The sequence below is a fragment of the Pezoporus wallicus genome, unplaced genomic scaffold, assembly GCF_028554395.1.
Source record: "Pezoporus wallicus isolate ANWC-B61680 ecotype Strahan unplaced genomic scaffold, APGP_CSIRO_Pwel_v1 contig_3847, whole genome shotgun sequence".
Taxonomy (NCBI): Eukaryota; Metazoa; Chordata; class Aves; order Psittaciformes; family Psittacidae; genus Pezoporus; species Pezoporus wallicus.
This window is the reverse complement of record NW_026639842.1, coordinates 2,689,666-2,707,289: the sequence shown is the minus strand read 5'-3', so window position 1 is coordinate 2,707,289 and position 17,624 is coordinate 2,689,666. Positions and strand designations below refer to the sequence as shown.

Below are 17,624 nucleotides of genomic sequence, written 5' to 3'. Positions count from 1 at the left end.
TAGAACAGGGGAGTACAGCTTTTCTATGTGCAAAAATAGAGAAAAAAAGATAAAGATTTTCCATGCCACCAAAAAAGGAAAAAGCAACAGGTTCACTTTTCACTTATGTTTATTACTTAGTTATCTAGAGTTTGCAAATACAATGCACTACAACACAACACATTAGAAACTTAATCTTAGTTCAGGCTTGGTCTACAATAACATGACTAGGAAAAGCCACTGCTATTGATAAATACAGAGTGGATCAAATTAAATATTGAGTAGTAGTTTCAAAAAAATGCTAGTAACTCTTTTTGCAATGCTTCATCATTTTACTCCATCCCCAAATAAGTAGTTTTAATTACAAAATACATTCTTAAAAGCCATGCTCCAACAAAAGAGAGGCAAGGAAGAAATCTGCCTTTTAACAGCAGAAATGACTATTTCATTATTTGGAAGGGAACCTACATACCGTGTTTTACTTGTATGGACTAAGCTGCAACTGCTAACACAGGCAGGACTTTGCAGTCATGACAGCCAAATCTTTATAGCAAGCACTACGCAATAAACTGTTCTGAACACTGGCCCACCTCACCTGCTTTAAGTGTATGAATAAACTGCTATATTTTTAAGTGCTTTTATTAAAATAAACTCAATGAGATTTTGGAAAGCGATATCAAGGAAAGGCAAGCAGATGGAGAGACTAGCTGACACATAACAATAGCTGGTGAAATATTACTCTTATTTTCTGTAATAAACACCAAGATCAAAACATTATGCAAGTTAAATTTCCTTGAAAGGTTCCCAGCAGGAGTTTTCCTTTTTGTTTGTGCAGTACACGATTTCCTCTCACCCACAAAAAACATACCAAGAACGTGCATGTGCCACTAACACTAAGCAGCACTTCCTTAATCACTCATTTCCAACAATTTATGGATGATCAGTGGCAAAACTGAGCAAAAATAATGAAAGCATGCAATGAAAGCTCATTGAGACAAACTGGCTTGGACTTCCTAATCATTTCTGAGTCTCTAAGATGGGGGTCTGATACAAATTAGCCACGGGGAAAAAAAAAGTCATCTGGTCATAAAATACAGTACAGGGTCACTTTTATGTAAGTTTGCCAAAAGGGACATAAACCAGGACAATTTCAAACTGTGACACAGGATAGAAGTATATTAAAAAAATCTTTGTTCCTCCTCCATTGTGCTGTCATGTTGCTCAGCTTTATAGACATTCTGAGCACCAGCTCTGGCCTCTTCGCTTCCACCTGGTTTACCTAATTAATTAAGCAAGGAAGTTACCTCAAATTTTTGTACTATTTGTTTTTATTATCATGCACTTCTTTTGATGTTCCAGGAGTTAACCTCTTAATCCAGACTCTGTGTGTTGTGTTCTGAACATTTTGGGATGTCTGGATAATTTGGATAATTGGTCAGGATGTTGCTGTCGCTCACGTTAAAGTTTATGCCATGACTTCAAGTTCAAAGATCGGTATTAAGGTAAAATACTTCATAAAGCCTTTTTAAAACTCTACACTCGTGATTATGCAATACCCAGTTATTCCAGTTTCTTACAACAGTAAATTGCACTGTTTGTATTTTCTTACAAGGAAATTACTCCTAAACATCTTCATCTTTGTCAACTTCAAATAAATACAAATTTCAGTTAAAGTTACATCAAGAGAAAGCGTATTTTAAAGGTCAGGAAAAGGCAAAGCAATTATCTCTTAAAAAATGCTTGCCTCCTTCACACAGCAGCACACATGTAATTTTCTGTGCAGTTATCAGACATGAAAACATCAGCATTCTGAACTATAGATGCTCAGCTGCAAATACCACAGTTTCCCTTTTTGGGGAGGATGGTAAGGAATGAGACTAAATCTGACATTAAGAAACATGGTTGACATCTTTGTTTCATAATTATACTACAGAATTTGAGCAGGCTAGTGGCAAAGACTTGAAAGAGTATCTAAACAAGAAATATAACTCTATGCTCAGGCTCTACAAAAGAAGACAAGAAGAATATAAAAACATAAAAAAGTTTTTAACGCTGATTCAGGAGATTAAAGTTACTTCAGGTACTTCAATAGCTCAGTTAATAACATCAGGTAAGGTGAAATACATCACAGTGACTTCAAACTACTTCAGTAGTCCTGAAAAACCCAATTCACATGTGTGCATCAAAATAAGTGTGTGCATAAATGCACACACAGCATGCACATATATTTACATAAAGATATACATAAATGTATTATACACCCCCAATGTTGCTTTTATAATTATTTTCCTGATAACAGTAGTTCTATTGAATGGCAATTGCAGACTTAACTGTAACACAGAAGAGCTTTTTAAAAGGGCATGGTCAATCCCCTTAGACCCAATATGCCCTTCTGGAATTAACATAGTACTTTTCATTAAAAACTAGGCAGATAATCAGTTCAATTTTTGGTACAACCCTACATCACTCTAAGGCGAGTGCCTAATTTCCGTATTTCTCTCCTCTGCACAATATGCAAGTCATTGGTTGTTTTGTTTTAAGCTGTTGCCCTGGGGAATCAAAAGAGTCTGTATGAGGGGCCATGTGCCATTTAGAAAGTAAACCGGCAACCAAGAAAATAAGCTATAGTAAATTGGAAAATGGTTAATCAAACCCATTCCAATTCATGAAATTTAAAATAGTGAAGGGGCAATACTTCCTTAAAAGAATATGGAAAGAGAAGACACGAAGCTTGTAATAGTAACCTATGAGCTAGATGAAATATCATAACCCCCAAAATGGTCACATTACAGTGAATACATAAAATCAACTTCTACAGCATAACCTATGATAAGCACACAGATTGCTAAATACTTTGCACAACAGGCCCATATGTGATAATGACTAAGAGTACTGCTGCAATTTAAGCTGAACAAAAATCTGTCAAAAAAATGAAATAAGAAACCCCAAACATTTAATTTCAGATCTGAACTTCCTTTAATCATTCATTTTCAGAACTTCTATTAAAATTGAACAAGCAATTCTTACATGAACACCTTCAAATAGACATCCTGACTCTGCACACCTATATCTCAAGTGACCCAAGTATTCATTCTAATGAAGGTAATTCTATGACAAGTTCAAGACAACATGCATAAAAGCTTCCACAGGAACAATTCTTTTACCCAAATTTTGAGCTAAGCTGAGTATCTAGAATCAATTGCTTTCCCTACTCCTGCATCCAATTCTTAACTGAAAGATTAAAGATTAAATAGCCTGTGCCAAGCCTCCTTAATGAATGCCTTCACATTTACAGTAGATTGTTCATCTCTTTACGGACAAAAGTTTTGCCAAATGTATGAAATGCTCTTTCAAATTGAGATCACTAAAATCCGATTTTGCCAGTTAACAGTAGTATTTGAACGATGTTGAATCTCTTTGGCCCATTACTCTGAGTGATGAAAGACAATATGCCATTTAAAAAAAAAGTTAAAAAAAAAAAATCAAACTTCTACAAATTATTTTGTGTTTGATTATATTGCGCAAGTACCAGAATTCTACACAGTAATCATTGTCTCAAAGTCTTCTCTGAAAAGAAATAAGCAATGTGTCAAAACTTAAGGAAAACAAAGACAGGAAGTACCAGTCAAAGATTCTAGAACCAAAAAGCTTACATGTAATCCCAAGTTCAAGTAACCATAAATTTTCCCAGATTCTAATGACCCTATTACATGATGTATTTCTTTAAATTATATACACAAAGTACTTCTTGCAAGTAGAATCATGTATCTGCATGAGAACGGGAAAAGAACAGCAAACTCAATTTTAACTATCAACTTAGCCCAGAAGTGACATTTGCTGCTTTCTAAGAAAAGTGACCAAAGACACAGTATGTTCATCCTAAATAGACTACAATTCCTACATCTTCACCAGTAGCCTTTGGGCTCACTCAAAGCTGGTAAAACAATCCAGTATGTCCACATCCATTTTGGATACTTTTAAACAGAGCAGCCAGGTAGAACAGACACTGGACAAAGGCCATGACTATCTGTAACTAAGAATCAGACCTGGCTTTTGGGACATACCAAAAACATCCAGAAGAAAGCGAAGTAACAAAACAAAAACAAAACAAACATCTGCAGACAGATTATGGTTCTATCTCATCCAGTCACAAATGCTTCTAAGTGTAAACATGTAATGGTGATCGTATTTATCTTGAATGGGGTTTATTGATAGCCAGTATCATAAGTTACACTGTAACTGAAGTTTTATGTGAAGTGCAAGTTTAACGAAGCTGAGACAGATGATGCACCTGGTGGTTGGAGCCAGAAGAAATGTACAAGTCAAGGGGACATACCAGAAATACTGTCCATGATACACCATATCTCCATGATACACTAATGGAGAAAATCCTTGGTTTTGGTTGGGCTACCAGAAACCAACTCCACTAAAAATCAGTTAGTTTATTTTTTTTTTTAAGAATAAAAGATACACATTAGCTGTGGCTAGATACTTGGAGTCAAAAGGAAAACAGAGCCACCTCCACCTAAAAACTAACAGGACAAAACGAGTTGCTAAAAGTTCTCTTAGTCCTCTGGATATCTGAAGTGATGGAAGATGCAGAGTGCTTTCAAGCCAAGAGGGATAAATGCAGTTAAACATAGCAGCCCATCACCAAACTCCTTTGAAGGTGAACTTACTATCTTGGCCATCCAAAGTTGTAATTGAAGTAACATACACATCTACAGTCTAGTCAATACAGAACAAAACTGCAGTAGCATCAACAGCTCAGAAAGGGCTGCACCAACCCAGTAGTGACACACCATCTTGGTTGGGTCCCACAAGTCCATTGACACAGATGTATTGCTCAGTATATGTAACCTCTCAGTAACGTCAGCTATAGAGTAAAATCTGGGTGTTTTTTTTTCCCCCACATTCTCTGAATTGACGTTTTCCTTCATGCTGTACTCTCCAAGTATCTATCTTTGCTGTTGTTGTCCTCTGTTTTCTCTCTAAGTATCCATGTGAACCTTAAAATCCCAAACTGAATGCAGTACTTCAGCTGAGTTTTTCCCAATTCTCCCGAGAACACAAATGGCAACTTCATTGCCTCAATGCCAGTTCCTTTCAGTGCAACTGGGAATTACATTTTCCTCCCCACTACAATCATCCCTTTGTTGATTTGTTACATGTGATCCAATGACTCATCATCTTTTGTACTCATCTTTAATGCGTTTCATTTTCCTGATTTCAGATCACTTTTCAAGACCCTTTGCTTTCTAATAACTGTCATCTAAAGAGCACAGAATTCCCTTAAGCACACCATCATTAAAAAACAAAAATGTAATCATTTGGATCATAAAGATTAATGAAAATGTGGTACAATTGGCCTCCAGACAGTTTGATATTTACGACTTGAAATTCATTTTGCTGTTCTTCCCATTAAAGCAATTTTCATTATATTTCTTTAGTTAACGTATTAATATAATCGTTATCATCCTACTGTTCAGGAAGTGCTTTGCCAAATTCCACGCCTTGCTGAAATACTCAGCCCTTTCATATATATGTGTATAATACATACAACTAGGTTTAAGGTTTTCAGTTATTCTCTACCCATTTATGACAGTTTTCTTAACATATTATTGTTTATCCTGACAACACTTGGAACTTTTGGGGGATGTTTGTTAATGTTTAAAATTCACAAGTCGAGCTTGTTTCTCTAGGTCATCTGTTACTTAATCACCCTTCCCATTAGCAAGAAGCCTGTATTGCTTTCTCTTGTTACTTTATTTCTAGTGTATTTATTCAACCTTCTCTCCATTTAGCATCCCAGAAAAATCATTTCTCAAAAAATAAATTTTTGATTAAAATATTTTATTAAAGAAACAAATTCAGTCATTTCCTCCATCTCAGTATAAATGGCTTTTCAAGGACCTTCATTTTTCCCCTAAGCTTACTCACAGCCACACACCAAATACTCGCTTCACCTGCTTAGGCAAAAACATTCACTCATATATACGCATTCACATAAGCATACACATTCCAGCACCAAATCCTCCCAAATTCGTAGTTTCATCAGAAACAAGAGCTAAAAATTGAATGCGTACCATAATTACTTTGTATTTAATAGCATTTTCCTACCTTTTTTAAGCCAGCAAATCCTTCTGATTCCAAGAAGAAAAAGGCAAAGGGCATCAATACAAACAAACATAAATTCGAAAAAAGAGAGGCAAGATTCCATAAGCCTGCAACAAACAAGAAAAAAAATTTTAAGGCTTTTAGCTTTAAAAGTTAAAAATATCCCATTTCTCCCCTTACATAAAACAATGTAGTATACATACAAGTCTAACAGAAGACAGATTTTTATGATACAGAGTTATTTATAGGTCTGAAAAATAATCATGTCTTTGTATAACAATCTTGAAACAAAAATTGGATACCAACTAGAATAGCAGCAAATGTATGAAATCTTGTGAGCCAGGCTGCAAGCTCAGGTGGACTACTTCCACAACATACCACTGAAAGCTCTTTAGTTAACCATTTACAGAGTTTTTAGGACAAAGATATTCTACTACTATCAGTGAATCTCCCAAAATTCAGTGTACTCGCTTCCATAGTTTTTCCAAGAGAAACTCAAGCAAATCACGGATTTTAACAGGAGCAACATACAAATGCCACCATCATAGTAACACCAACAGCAGCCTTCCATGATGAGATAACTGTTTAGTGGGCAAGAGATCAGTGGATTTTCTGGATCAAAAGCTTTAAACATCACCTCCCATTAATCTCCTCATTGTCTAATTAACAAAGTATGGGCTAAGTAAGTGAACTCTGATTTGGACTGAAAGTTGGCTGAGTTTCTGGGATCAATCAGTTATGACCAGCAATACAAAGTCAGGCTGGAAGCCAGCCACCAGTGGTATATCCCAGGGGGACAATACTGGGTTTAACATCTTCACTCATAGCCTGGATGACGGAAGAGGGTGCACACTCAGCAATTTTGCTGAAGATACAAGATGGCGAGGAGCAGTTGCCTGCCACTCAGATGACCCTCAGGAAGCTGAACAAATGGACTGACAGCACACACTGGGGACCAATCATCCCAAAAGCAGCCTTGTAGGAAAGGCCTTAGAGGAGTTGAACACAAGCCAGCAGCATACCCTTGAAGCAAATGTGAACAGCATCCTGGACTGCATTAGAAGTGTTACCAGCAGCTTGAGGGAGGTGATCCTTCCTCTCTGCTCAGTAGCAGAGCTACTAGCACTAGTAGCACAGATCTGGAGAACTGCATCCAGCTGTGGGCTCCTCCATACATGACAGGCTATACTGGAGCAAGGCCAACAAATGACCATGAAAATTATTAAGGATTGAAGCACCTGTCACTCAAGGAGAGGCTATGAAAGCTGGAACTGGTTAGCCTTGAAAAGTGTTGACTTAGGGAGATTTACACAATGTACATAAGTATCTGATGAGAGAGGGGGAAAGGGAACCAGTGTTGGACTTCTCACAGTGGTATTCAGTGAATGGAGAAGAGACAATATGCATGAACTAAAAAACCTACTGAAACATTAGAGTGGGGGGGAAGGGGAGGGAAGGGGAAAAAAAAACAAACAAAAAACCCCAAACAAAAAAAATCCACACCAAAACACACCCCAAACTTTTTCCACTGTTACTGTAGTCAAACAGCGCAACAACTTGCCCATAGAGGTTTTGTAATCTCCACACTTCAACATATTCAGAACCCAAATGGGTACTGTCTTGAGCAGCCTTCTCTGAACCTGCTGGGAGCAGGGCAGTCAGACTAGATTATTTCCAGAAGTCCCTTCCAAACTCAACCATTCTGTGATCTAGGTGAAAAATCTAGAAGTGACTAAAATTAGGACATCTGTAAGACACATGTGACATCTGCAGGAAGGGAAAAGGTTTAGAAAACAACCTGAAGCGATAACTAATCTCCATTAAGGGTATCTGCTCTATTAAGATCTAAGATGAACACTTTCTGAATAGACAATTTCTGGTGCCTAAACATGAACCCATCATCAATCATCCTATTAAAAGTTGTGCAGGATGCAGTTTCTTCCTTCTAAAAGCAGCAGCTTACCTGCAATTTAGCAGCTAACAGATTCAACTAGTGTCACATGTTCTGCATCCCAAAAACACAGCTTTTATTTTATAGTTGAGAAAACAAGGCCACCTTTCCCAAAACACACACATTTCCACAATTACACAAGACTATACTGTATCACCTGAAATCCAAAAGAGAACATCCCTCATGATAAGAAAATTTGAACTAACAGCTTTGTTTATTTCTTTCTTCTCATGAATAGGCTTGTTCATTTTCTTCTTTGAAATCATCCATTTTAGAAAGAATAGGCGAGGAAAGAGACATTTACTGAATGTCTGGGGAATTCACTATTGAGAGAAATTCCTGTGTTTAGTTCCAAACGTAAAATACTTTGCACCTACATCTCCTTAAAAATGCTTTCACCATATTATTTCCTTTTTCTTTCAAGGAAATTATTTAAACTTCAACAAGACACAAAAACAGAGGGAGGAAAGACAGGGTAAGAAATCTAATTCAGCAATTAATAGGACCAGGACCCAAATTTAGCCCAATAAGCTTAAGAAAACAAAATAAGAAAACTCTAAACGATGCGTGAAATATAATACTCAGTTGCTAAAGAAAACAGACTGCCTAAAGGTAGCTAAACTGCAGCTAACAAAGAGGGGGATTTTTCCTTTTGAATTTGCTTAGCCAAGAAGCTCCAGTTACCATTCAAGAAACATTCACACATAGCAACATCAGCAAGAATGTTATTAACAGCCCTTACCAGGAGTACACTAACTCAAATAGTCTGCGTTTGGTTTTGGTTGCTGGCTTGATTTGGTTTTGGGGTATCTTTTTCCCAGAAAAAGAGTCAGGGTAGAAATACTATGAGATGGAGTAAGGGTCTCATTTCAGCTATTTTCTCTGAGGACAAATAGTGCCTTCAGCTACCTAACACAAAGCCAAATACCTGGTTGTCCTAATTTCAGCAGCTGTATCACATGTAGATCTACAATGTAGAACAGTCCTTAGGAGCTGCATGGTATGTGCAGAGTATTTTAACAGAGGGGAGAGCGGTGTACATCTGTGGTGTTTTTAAAAGAAATCCAGAAATTTACACATTAGCAGCTGATAGGAACCACGTTTACAGAATATTAAGTTACAGGGGTAAAATATACATGCAAAGTTATGAGAGGTAAGGACAGTTCTATACTCCTCCTGATACACATATACTTTCTTCAAAGTAAGGAACACACAAGGCTCTCTTCTTCCCCTGACGTGTGTCTTATCCTAATTTGACATTTCAGAAGTCAAATTAAAATGGACCCAGAAAAATAATTATTTCACACTACACTGCATCATAAAATTACATGAGAGAGACTTGAAGACATCAACATATAAAAAAGCTTTAAGCAGCTTACTGGAATATTTTACTTTTTTTTTCCTGCATTTGCAGCAACCTAAGAATATCCCCCATAAAACAAGTTAATAAAACATAAAAATTAACAATCTCTCAGTCTTTGGCAAACAGATCAGATCCTCAGCAATTTGGTGGGTTTCTACTCCTGGCAGTTTCGTTGCATTTTACCCCCACCTGGTGGTTGTATCCAACAACAGCGTAAGTGAACATGCAGCTGTCAGAAGAATTTCTGGGTTTAGTTCAACATGCATTATATGAGAGTGTTTGTTCTGGACATGGATATGGGCCTTCTGCATAGTTTCAAATATTAGAGGCATATATTTTCTATTATTCTACATGCCACAACTAATGCAGCAGTCTACAATATAAAACCCCTTAATACTACATTCAAGTACCTCAGACTACATCTGTAATTGATAAATCCGGCAAAACTAAAGTGTTGTATTGTAAAGCAACACAAATCTTCCCATTTGATAATATTTGCAAAGCAGTATGCAAACCGTATATGAAGCCTATGCTAGACAGTATTATGGAGATATGAATATATTCTGGACTTGACTGCTTGTGATAGAACTATTAGCTATCAAAATTTGAGCAGATATTTCATAAATAACTTCAAAAAGGTATTGCCACTACACGGAACGGTTTTTTACAGAGCAGTGCAGTGCTATTGTGCAAACCCAGTGAACACCACATGAGGGAGCCCTTCCCTAAGGTAAGGCTTTGAAATAAAGCACACTAAACTTTTGTCAAGCTGCAGTAGCAAAAACCTGTCGTCATATCCAAAATCCAAATTCTGAAGTCTTCACAGCAATTGTGGTGAATCTTGGTTTAGTTCATTTATGTCTACCCCTAGCATAAGCTTTGCAGTACTGAGTCAAACTTGGAAACAACAAGATGCCGAATTTATTCCCTTGCTAGCAGTTACTATTTGACTTATGAAATATATGTAATACTGTGTATGCATAAAGTGGCACTTTCAAAAGATTGTCCCATTAAAATCAAAAGATGATGGTCACTGGGAAATCTGAAGACCTTCCTATGCAACAGCTATTTTTACCAGCAAATTCCTAATTAACCCAAGTTTTCTCAAGTGCTGTAGCAACTGACAGAATGAAAATTTCTTCAGTTATGATGTAAATTTTCTCCCTCTAAAATATTTGATTGTCGTTTTTTCAAAATTAATTCAGACACAGAAGGAAGGGTTATTTTCCATAAATATTCCTTTTCATATTTGAGAGTAAAGAATATAAATCTGAGCAGTCAAATCCTTGTGAAAAATGAGACTCGCTGGGCTGTTTTTTTTCCAATGTAGGAGATGGTGTGTCTCATACCAAATTAGCAATCCCCCATGATGTGTGACAGAGCAGATCAGGGAGTAACTCAACTAGAAAGAACCTCTGTAGTCATGTAGTCAGATCTGCTGCTTAAAACAGCTAAGCTGCAGGTACAATCAGGCTGCTTAGAGGTTTAGTCAGGTGAGTTTTAAAGACTTTCAAGGATTTAGAGCTCTCTGGACAACCTTTTCTAGTGTTCAACCATCCCTGCTGTGAAGAGCTGTTGCTTTGTGTCTTGCAAACATTGCTTCTTGCCTCTCACTGCACATACCAGAGAAGAAGCTGGCTCTATATAAACCCCCTCACCAGTTAGAAATCCAGCTGTGCCCTGGCTTCCCTAATTTCACACCAGGATATTAACCCAGGTGATATTTCAACACTCCTTCTGGGCAGTTCATCCCTACTTTACCTTCTGTACACTTTCTTTTTGGTTTTGAGCTCATGTTCCCTATTAAGCCAAGTCAATCTCCTACTACACCTGCTCATTTTCTTGCACGCCAAGGTACACATTATCATGCTTGAAGGTTATCCTTGAAAGTAAACATCTCTCCTGGCATCCTTTGCCTTCAGGATATTCTCCAGTGAGGTCCCATATACACATTTACTGAAGAGGACAGTCTACTCTCTCAAGATCTAATGTCTTTATTCTACTGTTTTCCTTCTTCGCACTTCAGAGGTCTTAAAACTATTCTATCACTGGTCAGGGTCACACCTCCAGTCGACCCCTCCTTATTCATGGGTTTAAAAGAAAAAAAATTCTTTTACCATCCAGATAGTACAAAAAACACCCAGCCAGTTTCAGAAAGATAACAGACAACATGCATTACTTCCTGTCTTCACCTATCCACATTTGTTTAAAACAAATTAAAAAAAACACCAAACACCACACTCTTGCAAGTTAGAGATAATGAAATTCATTAGTTCTCTGTATTATTGAATATTTAGCAAAAAGTGTACACTTTTCAGAGAAAAATCCTCCCGAGCCTAATTATTCTCTCTTCACAAGAGCAGAAGGACAGCACTATTAGCTTGTAAGTTATTTGTTCCAGATTAAATTGTTTTATAGCAGAGGTACTATCTCCCTTCTCAAGCCAGATCTACTAAAGACTGTCCTGTCTCCATCAGTTATTTCCCTTAGACACATGGAAGTATCCAAATTATTTTCAAATATTAGTATAAATTGTACATATCATAGTTGTAGGCATGTTAACCAATATTGGAAAGCATGCAAAACTCACTGCCAGACATCAAGGCATCATTGCAGAAAGTGTGATAGTCTTTTCTTGCATCTTTTCCTTGAGTTTATTTTTATTGCACCTCTATCACACTCAATACATTTATATTCTATTCTTTTCCTTATTTACAACTACATCATTAGCAGTTTAACTATCCAATCCCAAATGCTCATAGCAAGTTTCATGAAACAAATTATTATTTTGAGAATAAATTTACATGTATCATCATAAAGACAGCCTTATGAATCTCACTTTAACACATGAGGAAGAAGTTTGGACAGTGTGCTTTTAAGTTAGCTTCTAGTAACTTTTACTCTACACTAATATTTATAACAGTGAATTTGGTTTAATCCCATGAAGTCCGCATAATTCTTCAAACAAACAAACAAAAAACCAACACACAACAAAACAGTTAAGACAGACTTTTGTGATAAATCACACAGCAGCAAAACCAGCCAGTAACATGTTAAAAACTCAATTAGCATCTTAGGTTAAAATAGAGTTATTAGTTTGAAAATAAGAACATATCTTTGCATGTATAATGAAGACATCCATTTTAATTACATTATGCTGAGTACTAACCATGAATTAGTGAGCCATTTAACCACTGAATATAGTAGTTTTGTGGAAAAGAAAGCAGGATCTCATTGCTGATTATTGAGAAAGGTAGAAGCAGGACTGCACCAGCTGAAACTGCTAGAGTGAAGGTGCTCAAGAACAGCCTGAAATTTAAAGAAATGCACCACTGTTACCACCAACATGCTCTGAACAAGGGGAAAAAAAAGTCGTTAGCCTACCTGCTAATTAGCGTCTGAAGGCAACACATTCTTACATTGTAAAGGGGCAGGAGAAACTGATTTCCACAATATTTCAGTTCTAAAAAGCATATTTCAAATACCGAATAGTTTACAGAATCCAGTAAAAATAATTAGTTTTTACCAGCTACCACAATTACTCTCCGAGACCTGCATATATTCAATTCCAATGCCATACACACATTAAATTACTCAAGTTCAAGGAATATCTTAACTCTCCTATTTCAGTTTTCATTACACACACTCTCAGAATGGGGGGGGGGGGGGGAAGAAAAATCACTATCTATACTCTTTTTACACATTTTGAAATCAGGGCAGCTTGTAATTCCTAAAATGTGAGTGCTATTCAAGTGTCTCATAGGTTCGGGTTTTCTAATGGATGCGAAGTCAATACAGAAAAATTCTCAGAAATATTTCAGCTTTTTCTTTTTTAGATCCCAAATACAACTTATATCAAATGCCATCTTGTGGCATTGAATAGAACTGTGTTCTTCAAAATGAAAAAAAAAAAAAAAAAATTATATTCTTACAGAACTAACCCAATGCTAGAATAAAATTAATTCTCAAAATTCCGTAACAAAAAAGATAAAACTTAAGTAGATTCTTCCTACAACAGGATTGTCAGTAAGCTGCTTACAGAAATCTTACTTTCCACTAAAAGTGTACAAATCCATTGTTTATTCACACAATACTTACAGTCTGAGTGACTAATTTTATTTAAAAAAAATACTCTTACATGATTTTGAGGTATTCTTTCTTTTATTTAAGGATGTTTAAGTATTCTAAGACAGAATTATGAAGCCTAACACATTACAGCCTTTCAAGGTGATACAGCAGTTTGTCTTCGTTTTCTCCCCAGTAAGTCCTGACAATTAAGCTACACAAAGAAATATCCACCTGCATATGTTTGAAAGTTATTTTATGGCTTTTGGGAAATAGCATGCACACTTAAGGAACAAGAAAGCTTAGGCCAAAAGAACAAGAAGCATTTTGTATTTATAACAATAGTTTTAGCAAAAGGCTATTACTCTGTGGAAGTGCTAATCCTGCCTTACTCTGCTTTCACATTAAAAACAGTGTTTACAACTGATACTTGATGCATTTTAAAGCTAAGCTAGAAAATAGGTATGCGAGTGGGGTAACAGTTAACAAGATTCTTAGACTCTTTGAATATTAAAACATTCAGAATGAGGCTAAGACCACAGCTGCTACAAAAATCTTCAATTTAGAAGAGCCTTCCCTGTAGTCTTAAAAACACAGCGGAGATGCTCCTCTACTTGAGAGGGAAACATTTCCTCATAGCATGCAAAAGCATGTATTTGTCTCCAGATCTGAAGTATATCTTGTGGCAATAACTATTTCAATTTTATATAAAAGATTGTTATCAGACACTACCGAGAGACATGTGCCTAAAGATTTACATCATCTTTGTACATCTCTGAAGCTTGACACAAATGCACAACTAAAAGTGAACAGCTTGCAATGTTCTCGGCACTTTCCCAGGGTACAAGACAAATCAATAAAACACTCAATGACCTCTCCTTCCAAGGGGATGACAGTGCCACCGCAGAAGAGCTAAGAACATTGAAATAAGCAACTCCACATGGTTTACCAAATCATGTAACTGAGAGGGCAGCAACAGCTCACAGGTATTCTGTAAATCTTCAGACATATTTATAATAGACAGTTTAACATCTAGCTTTACAAAGGAACAGGAAGAGGAGATGAGTTGCTGGCAGACCAAGAGGTCTGGCAAGTGCTTGTCTTCCATTTGTTACCCTGTTTTAAGCTTTGTATTTTAAATGATCAAATACAGATGTCTACTTCAGGGTGAGATAACTTTCTTTCCAGGATCCACTGCCTCCCTTGACAGGACTTCCATCAACTACAGTGAGAACTTAAAGACAACTGCCTCCCATATAAACACTACATTTTAGAGACCTAAACTTAGGTGCAGAAGTCAAGCATGAATTCTACCTCTTGTGTCAGGTGCTCATGCAATATTCTGGCCAACATCACGCTTATCAGGAAAGCCACGGGTAAAAAAAAGCCCTAAACCAAGCTGCCTTGCCTCGTCATGCCTTTCACAATTCAAAGCACCACTTGATTAAGTCTTTTTCTTCTGCCCTCTAGCAATCTATTTGCTGTCACAGTTATAATATACTGTTACTTATTTGCAAGAATAAAAGTTTCCTATTACAACAATATATACAGAGGAAAAAATCTGCTATAAAGAGCTATACATACGATATTCTGTTAACGATGGCATCTTCATCCTCTTGCTCATCTGAAAATTAAATGACAGCAGGTTATATTCAATACTTAGTCATCTTTCCTCAAGCTAAAATATATATACATAGGCACAATTTTAATTTACCATTAAAGTTTAGAATTACTAAAAGAATTTATTAGCATCAATATTTTGCAAATTTTCATAACAAAAGAGATCATTCTTTTCTTTTTTTGCTTGTCTGAAGCTCCTTTCAAATCAATGTAACTATGAAGTTTTCACTTTATTTAAATATGCAGATCAAAACTTCCTGGAAACATCTTCCAGAGGGCTCTACAGCAAACAAGCTTTCAGACTACTACTACCATGGCTGCTGCTACAAACTGTCCCTTTGGGCATTTCTGAAACCACAGAGAGCAAGCAAGCTACTGTTCTAAGGTCCAACCAACTACTATAAATGCCTAACCAGAAGTTTCATTTCCAATATTAAGACCATTTTAAAAACTAGAAAGCATACCTAGAACACCAGTGATGACCCCTTGGTTGCTTCCCTTTATTCATCCCAACTCCTAGGGATTTGGTGGGGGCAGAAGGAGAGTTGGTTTGGATTTAAAACCTCATGGCTTCCCCTCTGGTATTTCCCATTTTAGTTTATTTTTGTTCACTTAGTCCTCAATTATTATTCCAACTTTTTGAAATCAACATTTAACTCAGAGGTTAATCAATAACATAGCCTTCATTTACCCTTTATACCCTTCTCTAGATACATCTGTACACAAACGTATGCATTTGTACATTTGAAATCACTTTGGAGTCATCTTTTATGTCTCTCAGGTTTTCCGTGAGTGGTAACTCAATGTATTTTAAAATCTAAGAATAAATAAAGCCAGGCATTTCAAGTTCTTAAGAGTCATGCACACACTTGAAATAAACATGTAGCCATTAACATCACACTATTTTGAAATTCTTCTGTGAAAGTACATTGGGTTATTGTTCTGGAGTTTTATGGGAATCTCATGCTGCTTTGAGAGACTAAATCAAGAGCTCTTATGAATCATTCTGGCTAAAGTGCCTGCTGTAGAAACAACAAACAATTTGTCCTGAAAGAGTTCCAGATGTGTTAACTCAGGAAGATCCTAGTAGGCTACAAAAGTTCACCTTAGTAAATCCTCAGAAAACTTTCCTAAAGTCAGGACAGCTGCAGAACAGCTCCTCTGACTAGGTGATAACATCAACTACCAGAGAGTAATAAAAGTGCCTGGATATCCAATAGTGTTTGCCAAATCCGTTCCCCCTCCCTGTTCTTCCCTATCTCCAAGTGGTAGCAGCCTTGTAGTATCCAAACTACATATCAGGATCAGAAGACAGCACCCAACCTCCTTACTTTCCATGTTCAAAGAGATGTACATTTTTTTTCAAGGTATTAAATTTCTTAAAGAGTTTACTTTTTTAAACATGAATTCAGTTCTATCATAACACAGGTTACTACAACTCAATCAACAGTTTCCAGTAAAGTTCAAAGTGCCAAGATTGTCATGCATAAGAATGCTTCTCCACCATGACTATTACCGAACGCCAAGGGTGATATAAGCTGTCAAGAGTGAAAGATTCTGCCATTTTATACAGATTTTTATGCTATTTGTCTTTAGAAGAAACATAGAAGAAAATAACAGGTGCTGCTACAGAGTAGTTTCAGACAATATTTCCAAAGAAAAAAAAAACATATACAGGATTATCTCAAGGGGTGGTGCGGTCATGAGTAACAAGTTAAGAACACTGAAGCAACTGTATTTGAGCAAACAAGGCATGTTTAGAAGAAATCCAATACTTCCCTTCTGTATTACTGACAACTTTTTCACTTTACCAGCTAAAGCTCTGAACTTGATTCTTGTGCTAAAACACAGCCTGAAGATACTCAGGTCAGCTTTTCCAAAATAAAAGGAGAACAAGAGGATCTAAAGGCAAGGGAAGCAGAAACACCTACTTGAAATTTTAACCTTTCTTCCCTCTCTAAACAGTTTAGATTTAGAGACAAAACAGAAAAACTGATTGTGGCCATCCACACAACCTCCATAACAGGCACCCACTGTCATTCAATCACAGAGTGCTAGCTACAGAACTCACTGATCCTTTTCTGAGATGCTTCAGTGCACTTCTTCCCTTGGTTAGCGACAGTAGAAGGAACACTGAAGTGGGAAGTGCCAGAGTAGGCACAATGAAGGTGTTGGGAACTTGTGGCTCAGGGAAAAAGGGAGCAGACAGAAGGCAAGAGAGCAGCGTATAGAATTAGATCAGTCTGGCAGCCTGAGAAACACTTTTGGTCAGAGAACTAGTTCTTCCGCTTTCCTTCTGGAGGCCAAAAGAAAAAGAATCAACTATTCACTTGAAAGACAAAATTGTTAATACATTAAAAAAACTGTACTTTACCTGCTTTCCTTTTGTATCTTGTGATTATGAAGTAGGAAACTATGTAGAGAACAGCAAATAGGAGAAAACAGATCTAGGGAAAAAAACAAATAAAACAAATATTGCATTTATTAGGTTGTAAAAAAATCCCTGTATTATAATAAGAATAAACAGAA

General features: G+C 36.6%; 1 protein-coding gene across 3 annotated transcripts in view; it reads right to left on the bottom strand.

The window, feature by feature from the left end:
* LMBR1 (limb development membrane protein 1) overlaps positions 1-17,624 on the bottom strand; it is a 75,409-nt gene that overhangs the window by 41,430 nt on the left and 16,355 nt on the right. The window contains exons 2-5 of one of the 3 annotated variants that reach the window (XM_057416479.1): positions 17,470-17,542; positions 15,060-15,099; positions 12,580-12,719; positions 6,100-6,203 (exon numbers count right to left, since the gene is read on the bottom strand). In XM_057416479.1, coding sequence (XP_057272462.1) covers positions 6,100-6,203; positions 12,580-12,719; positions 15,060-15,099; positions 17,470-17,542 — 357 coding nt within the window. Of the gene's footprint in view, positions 1-6,099; positions 6,204-8,059; positions 8,401-12,579; positions 12,720-15,059; positions 15,100-17,469; positions 17,543-17,624 lie in introns of those variants that run through there. The other 2 variants (XM_057416480.1, XM_057416481.1) reach the window with 2 other exon arrangements.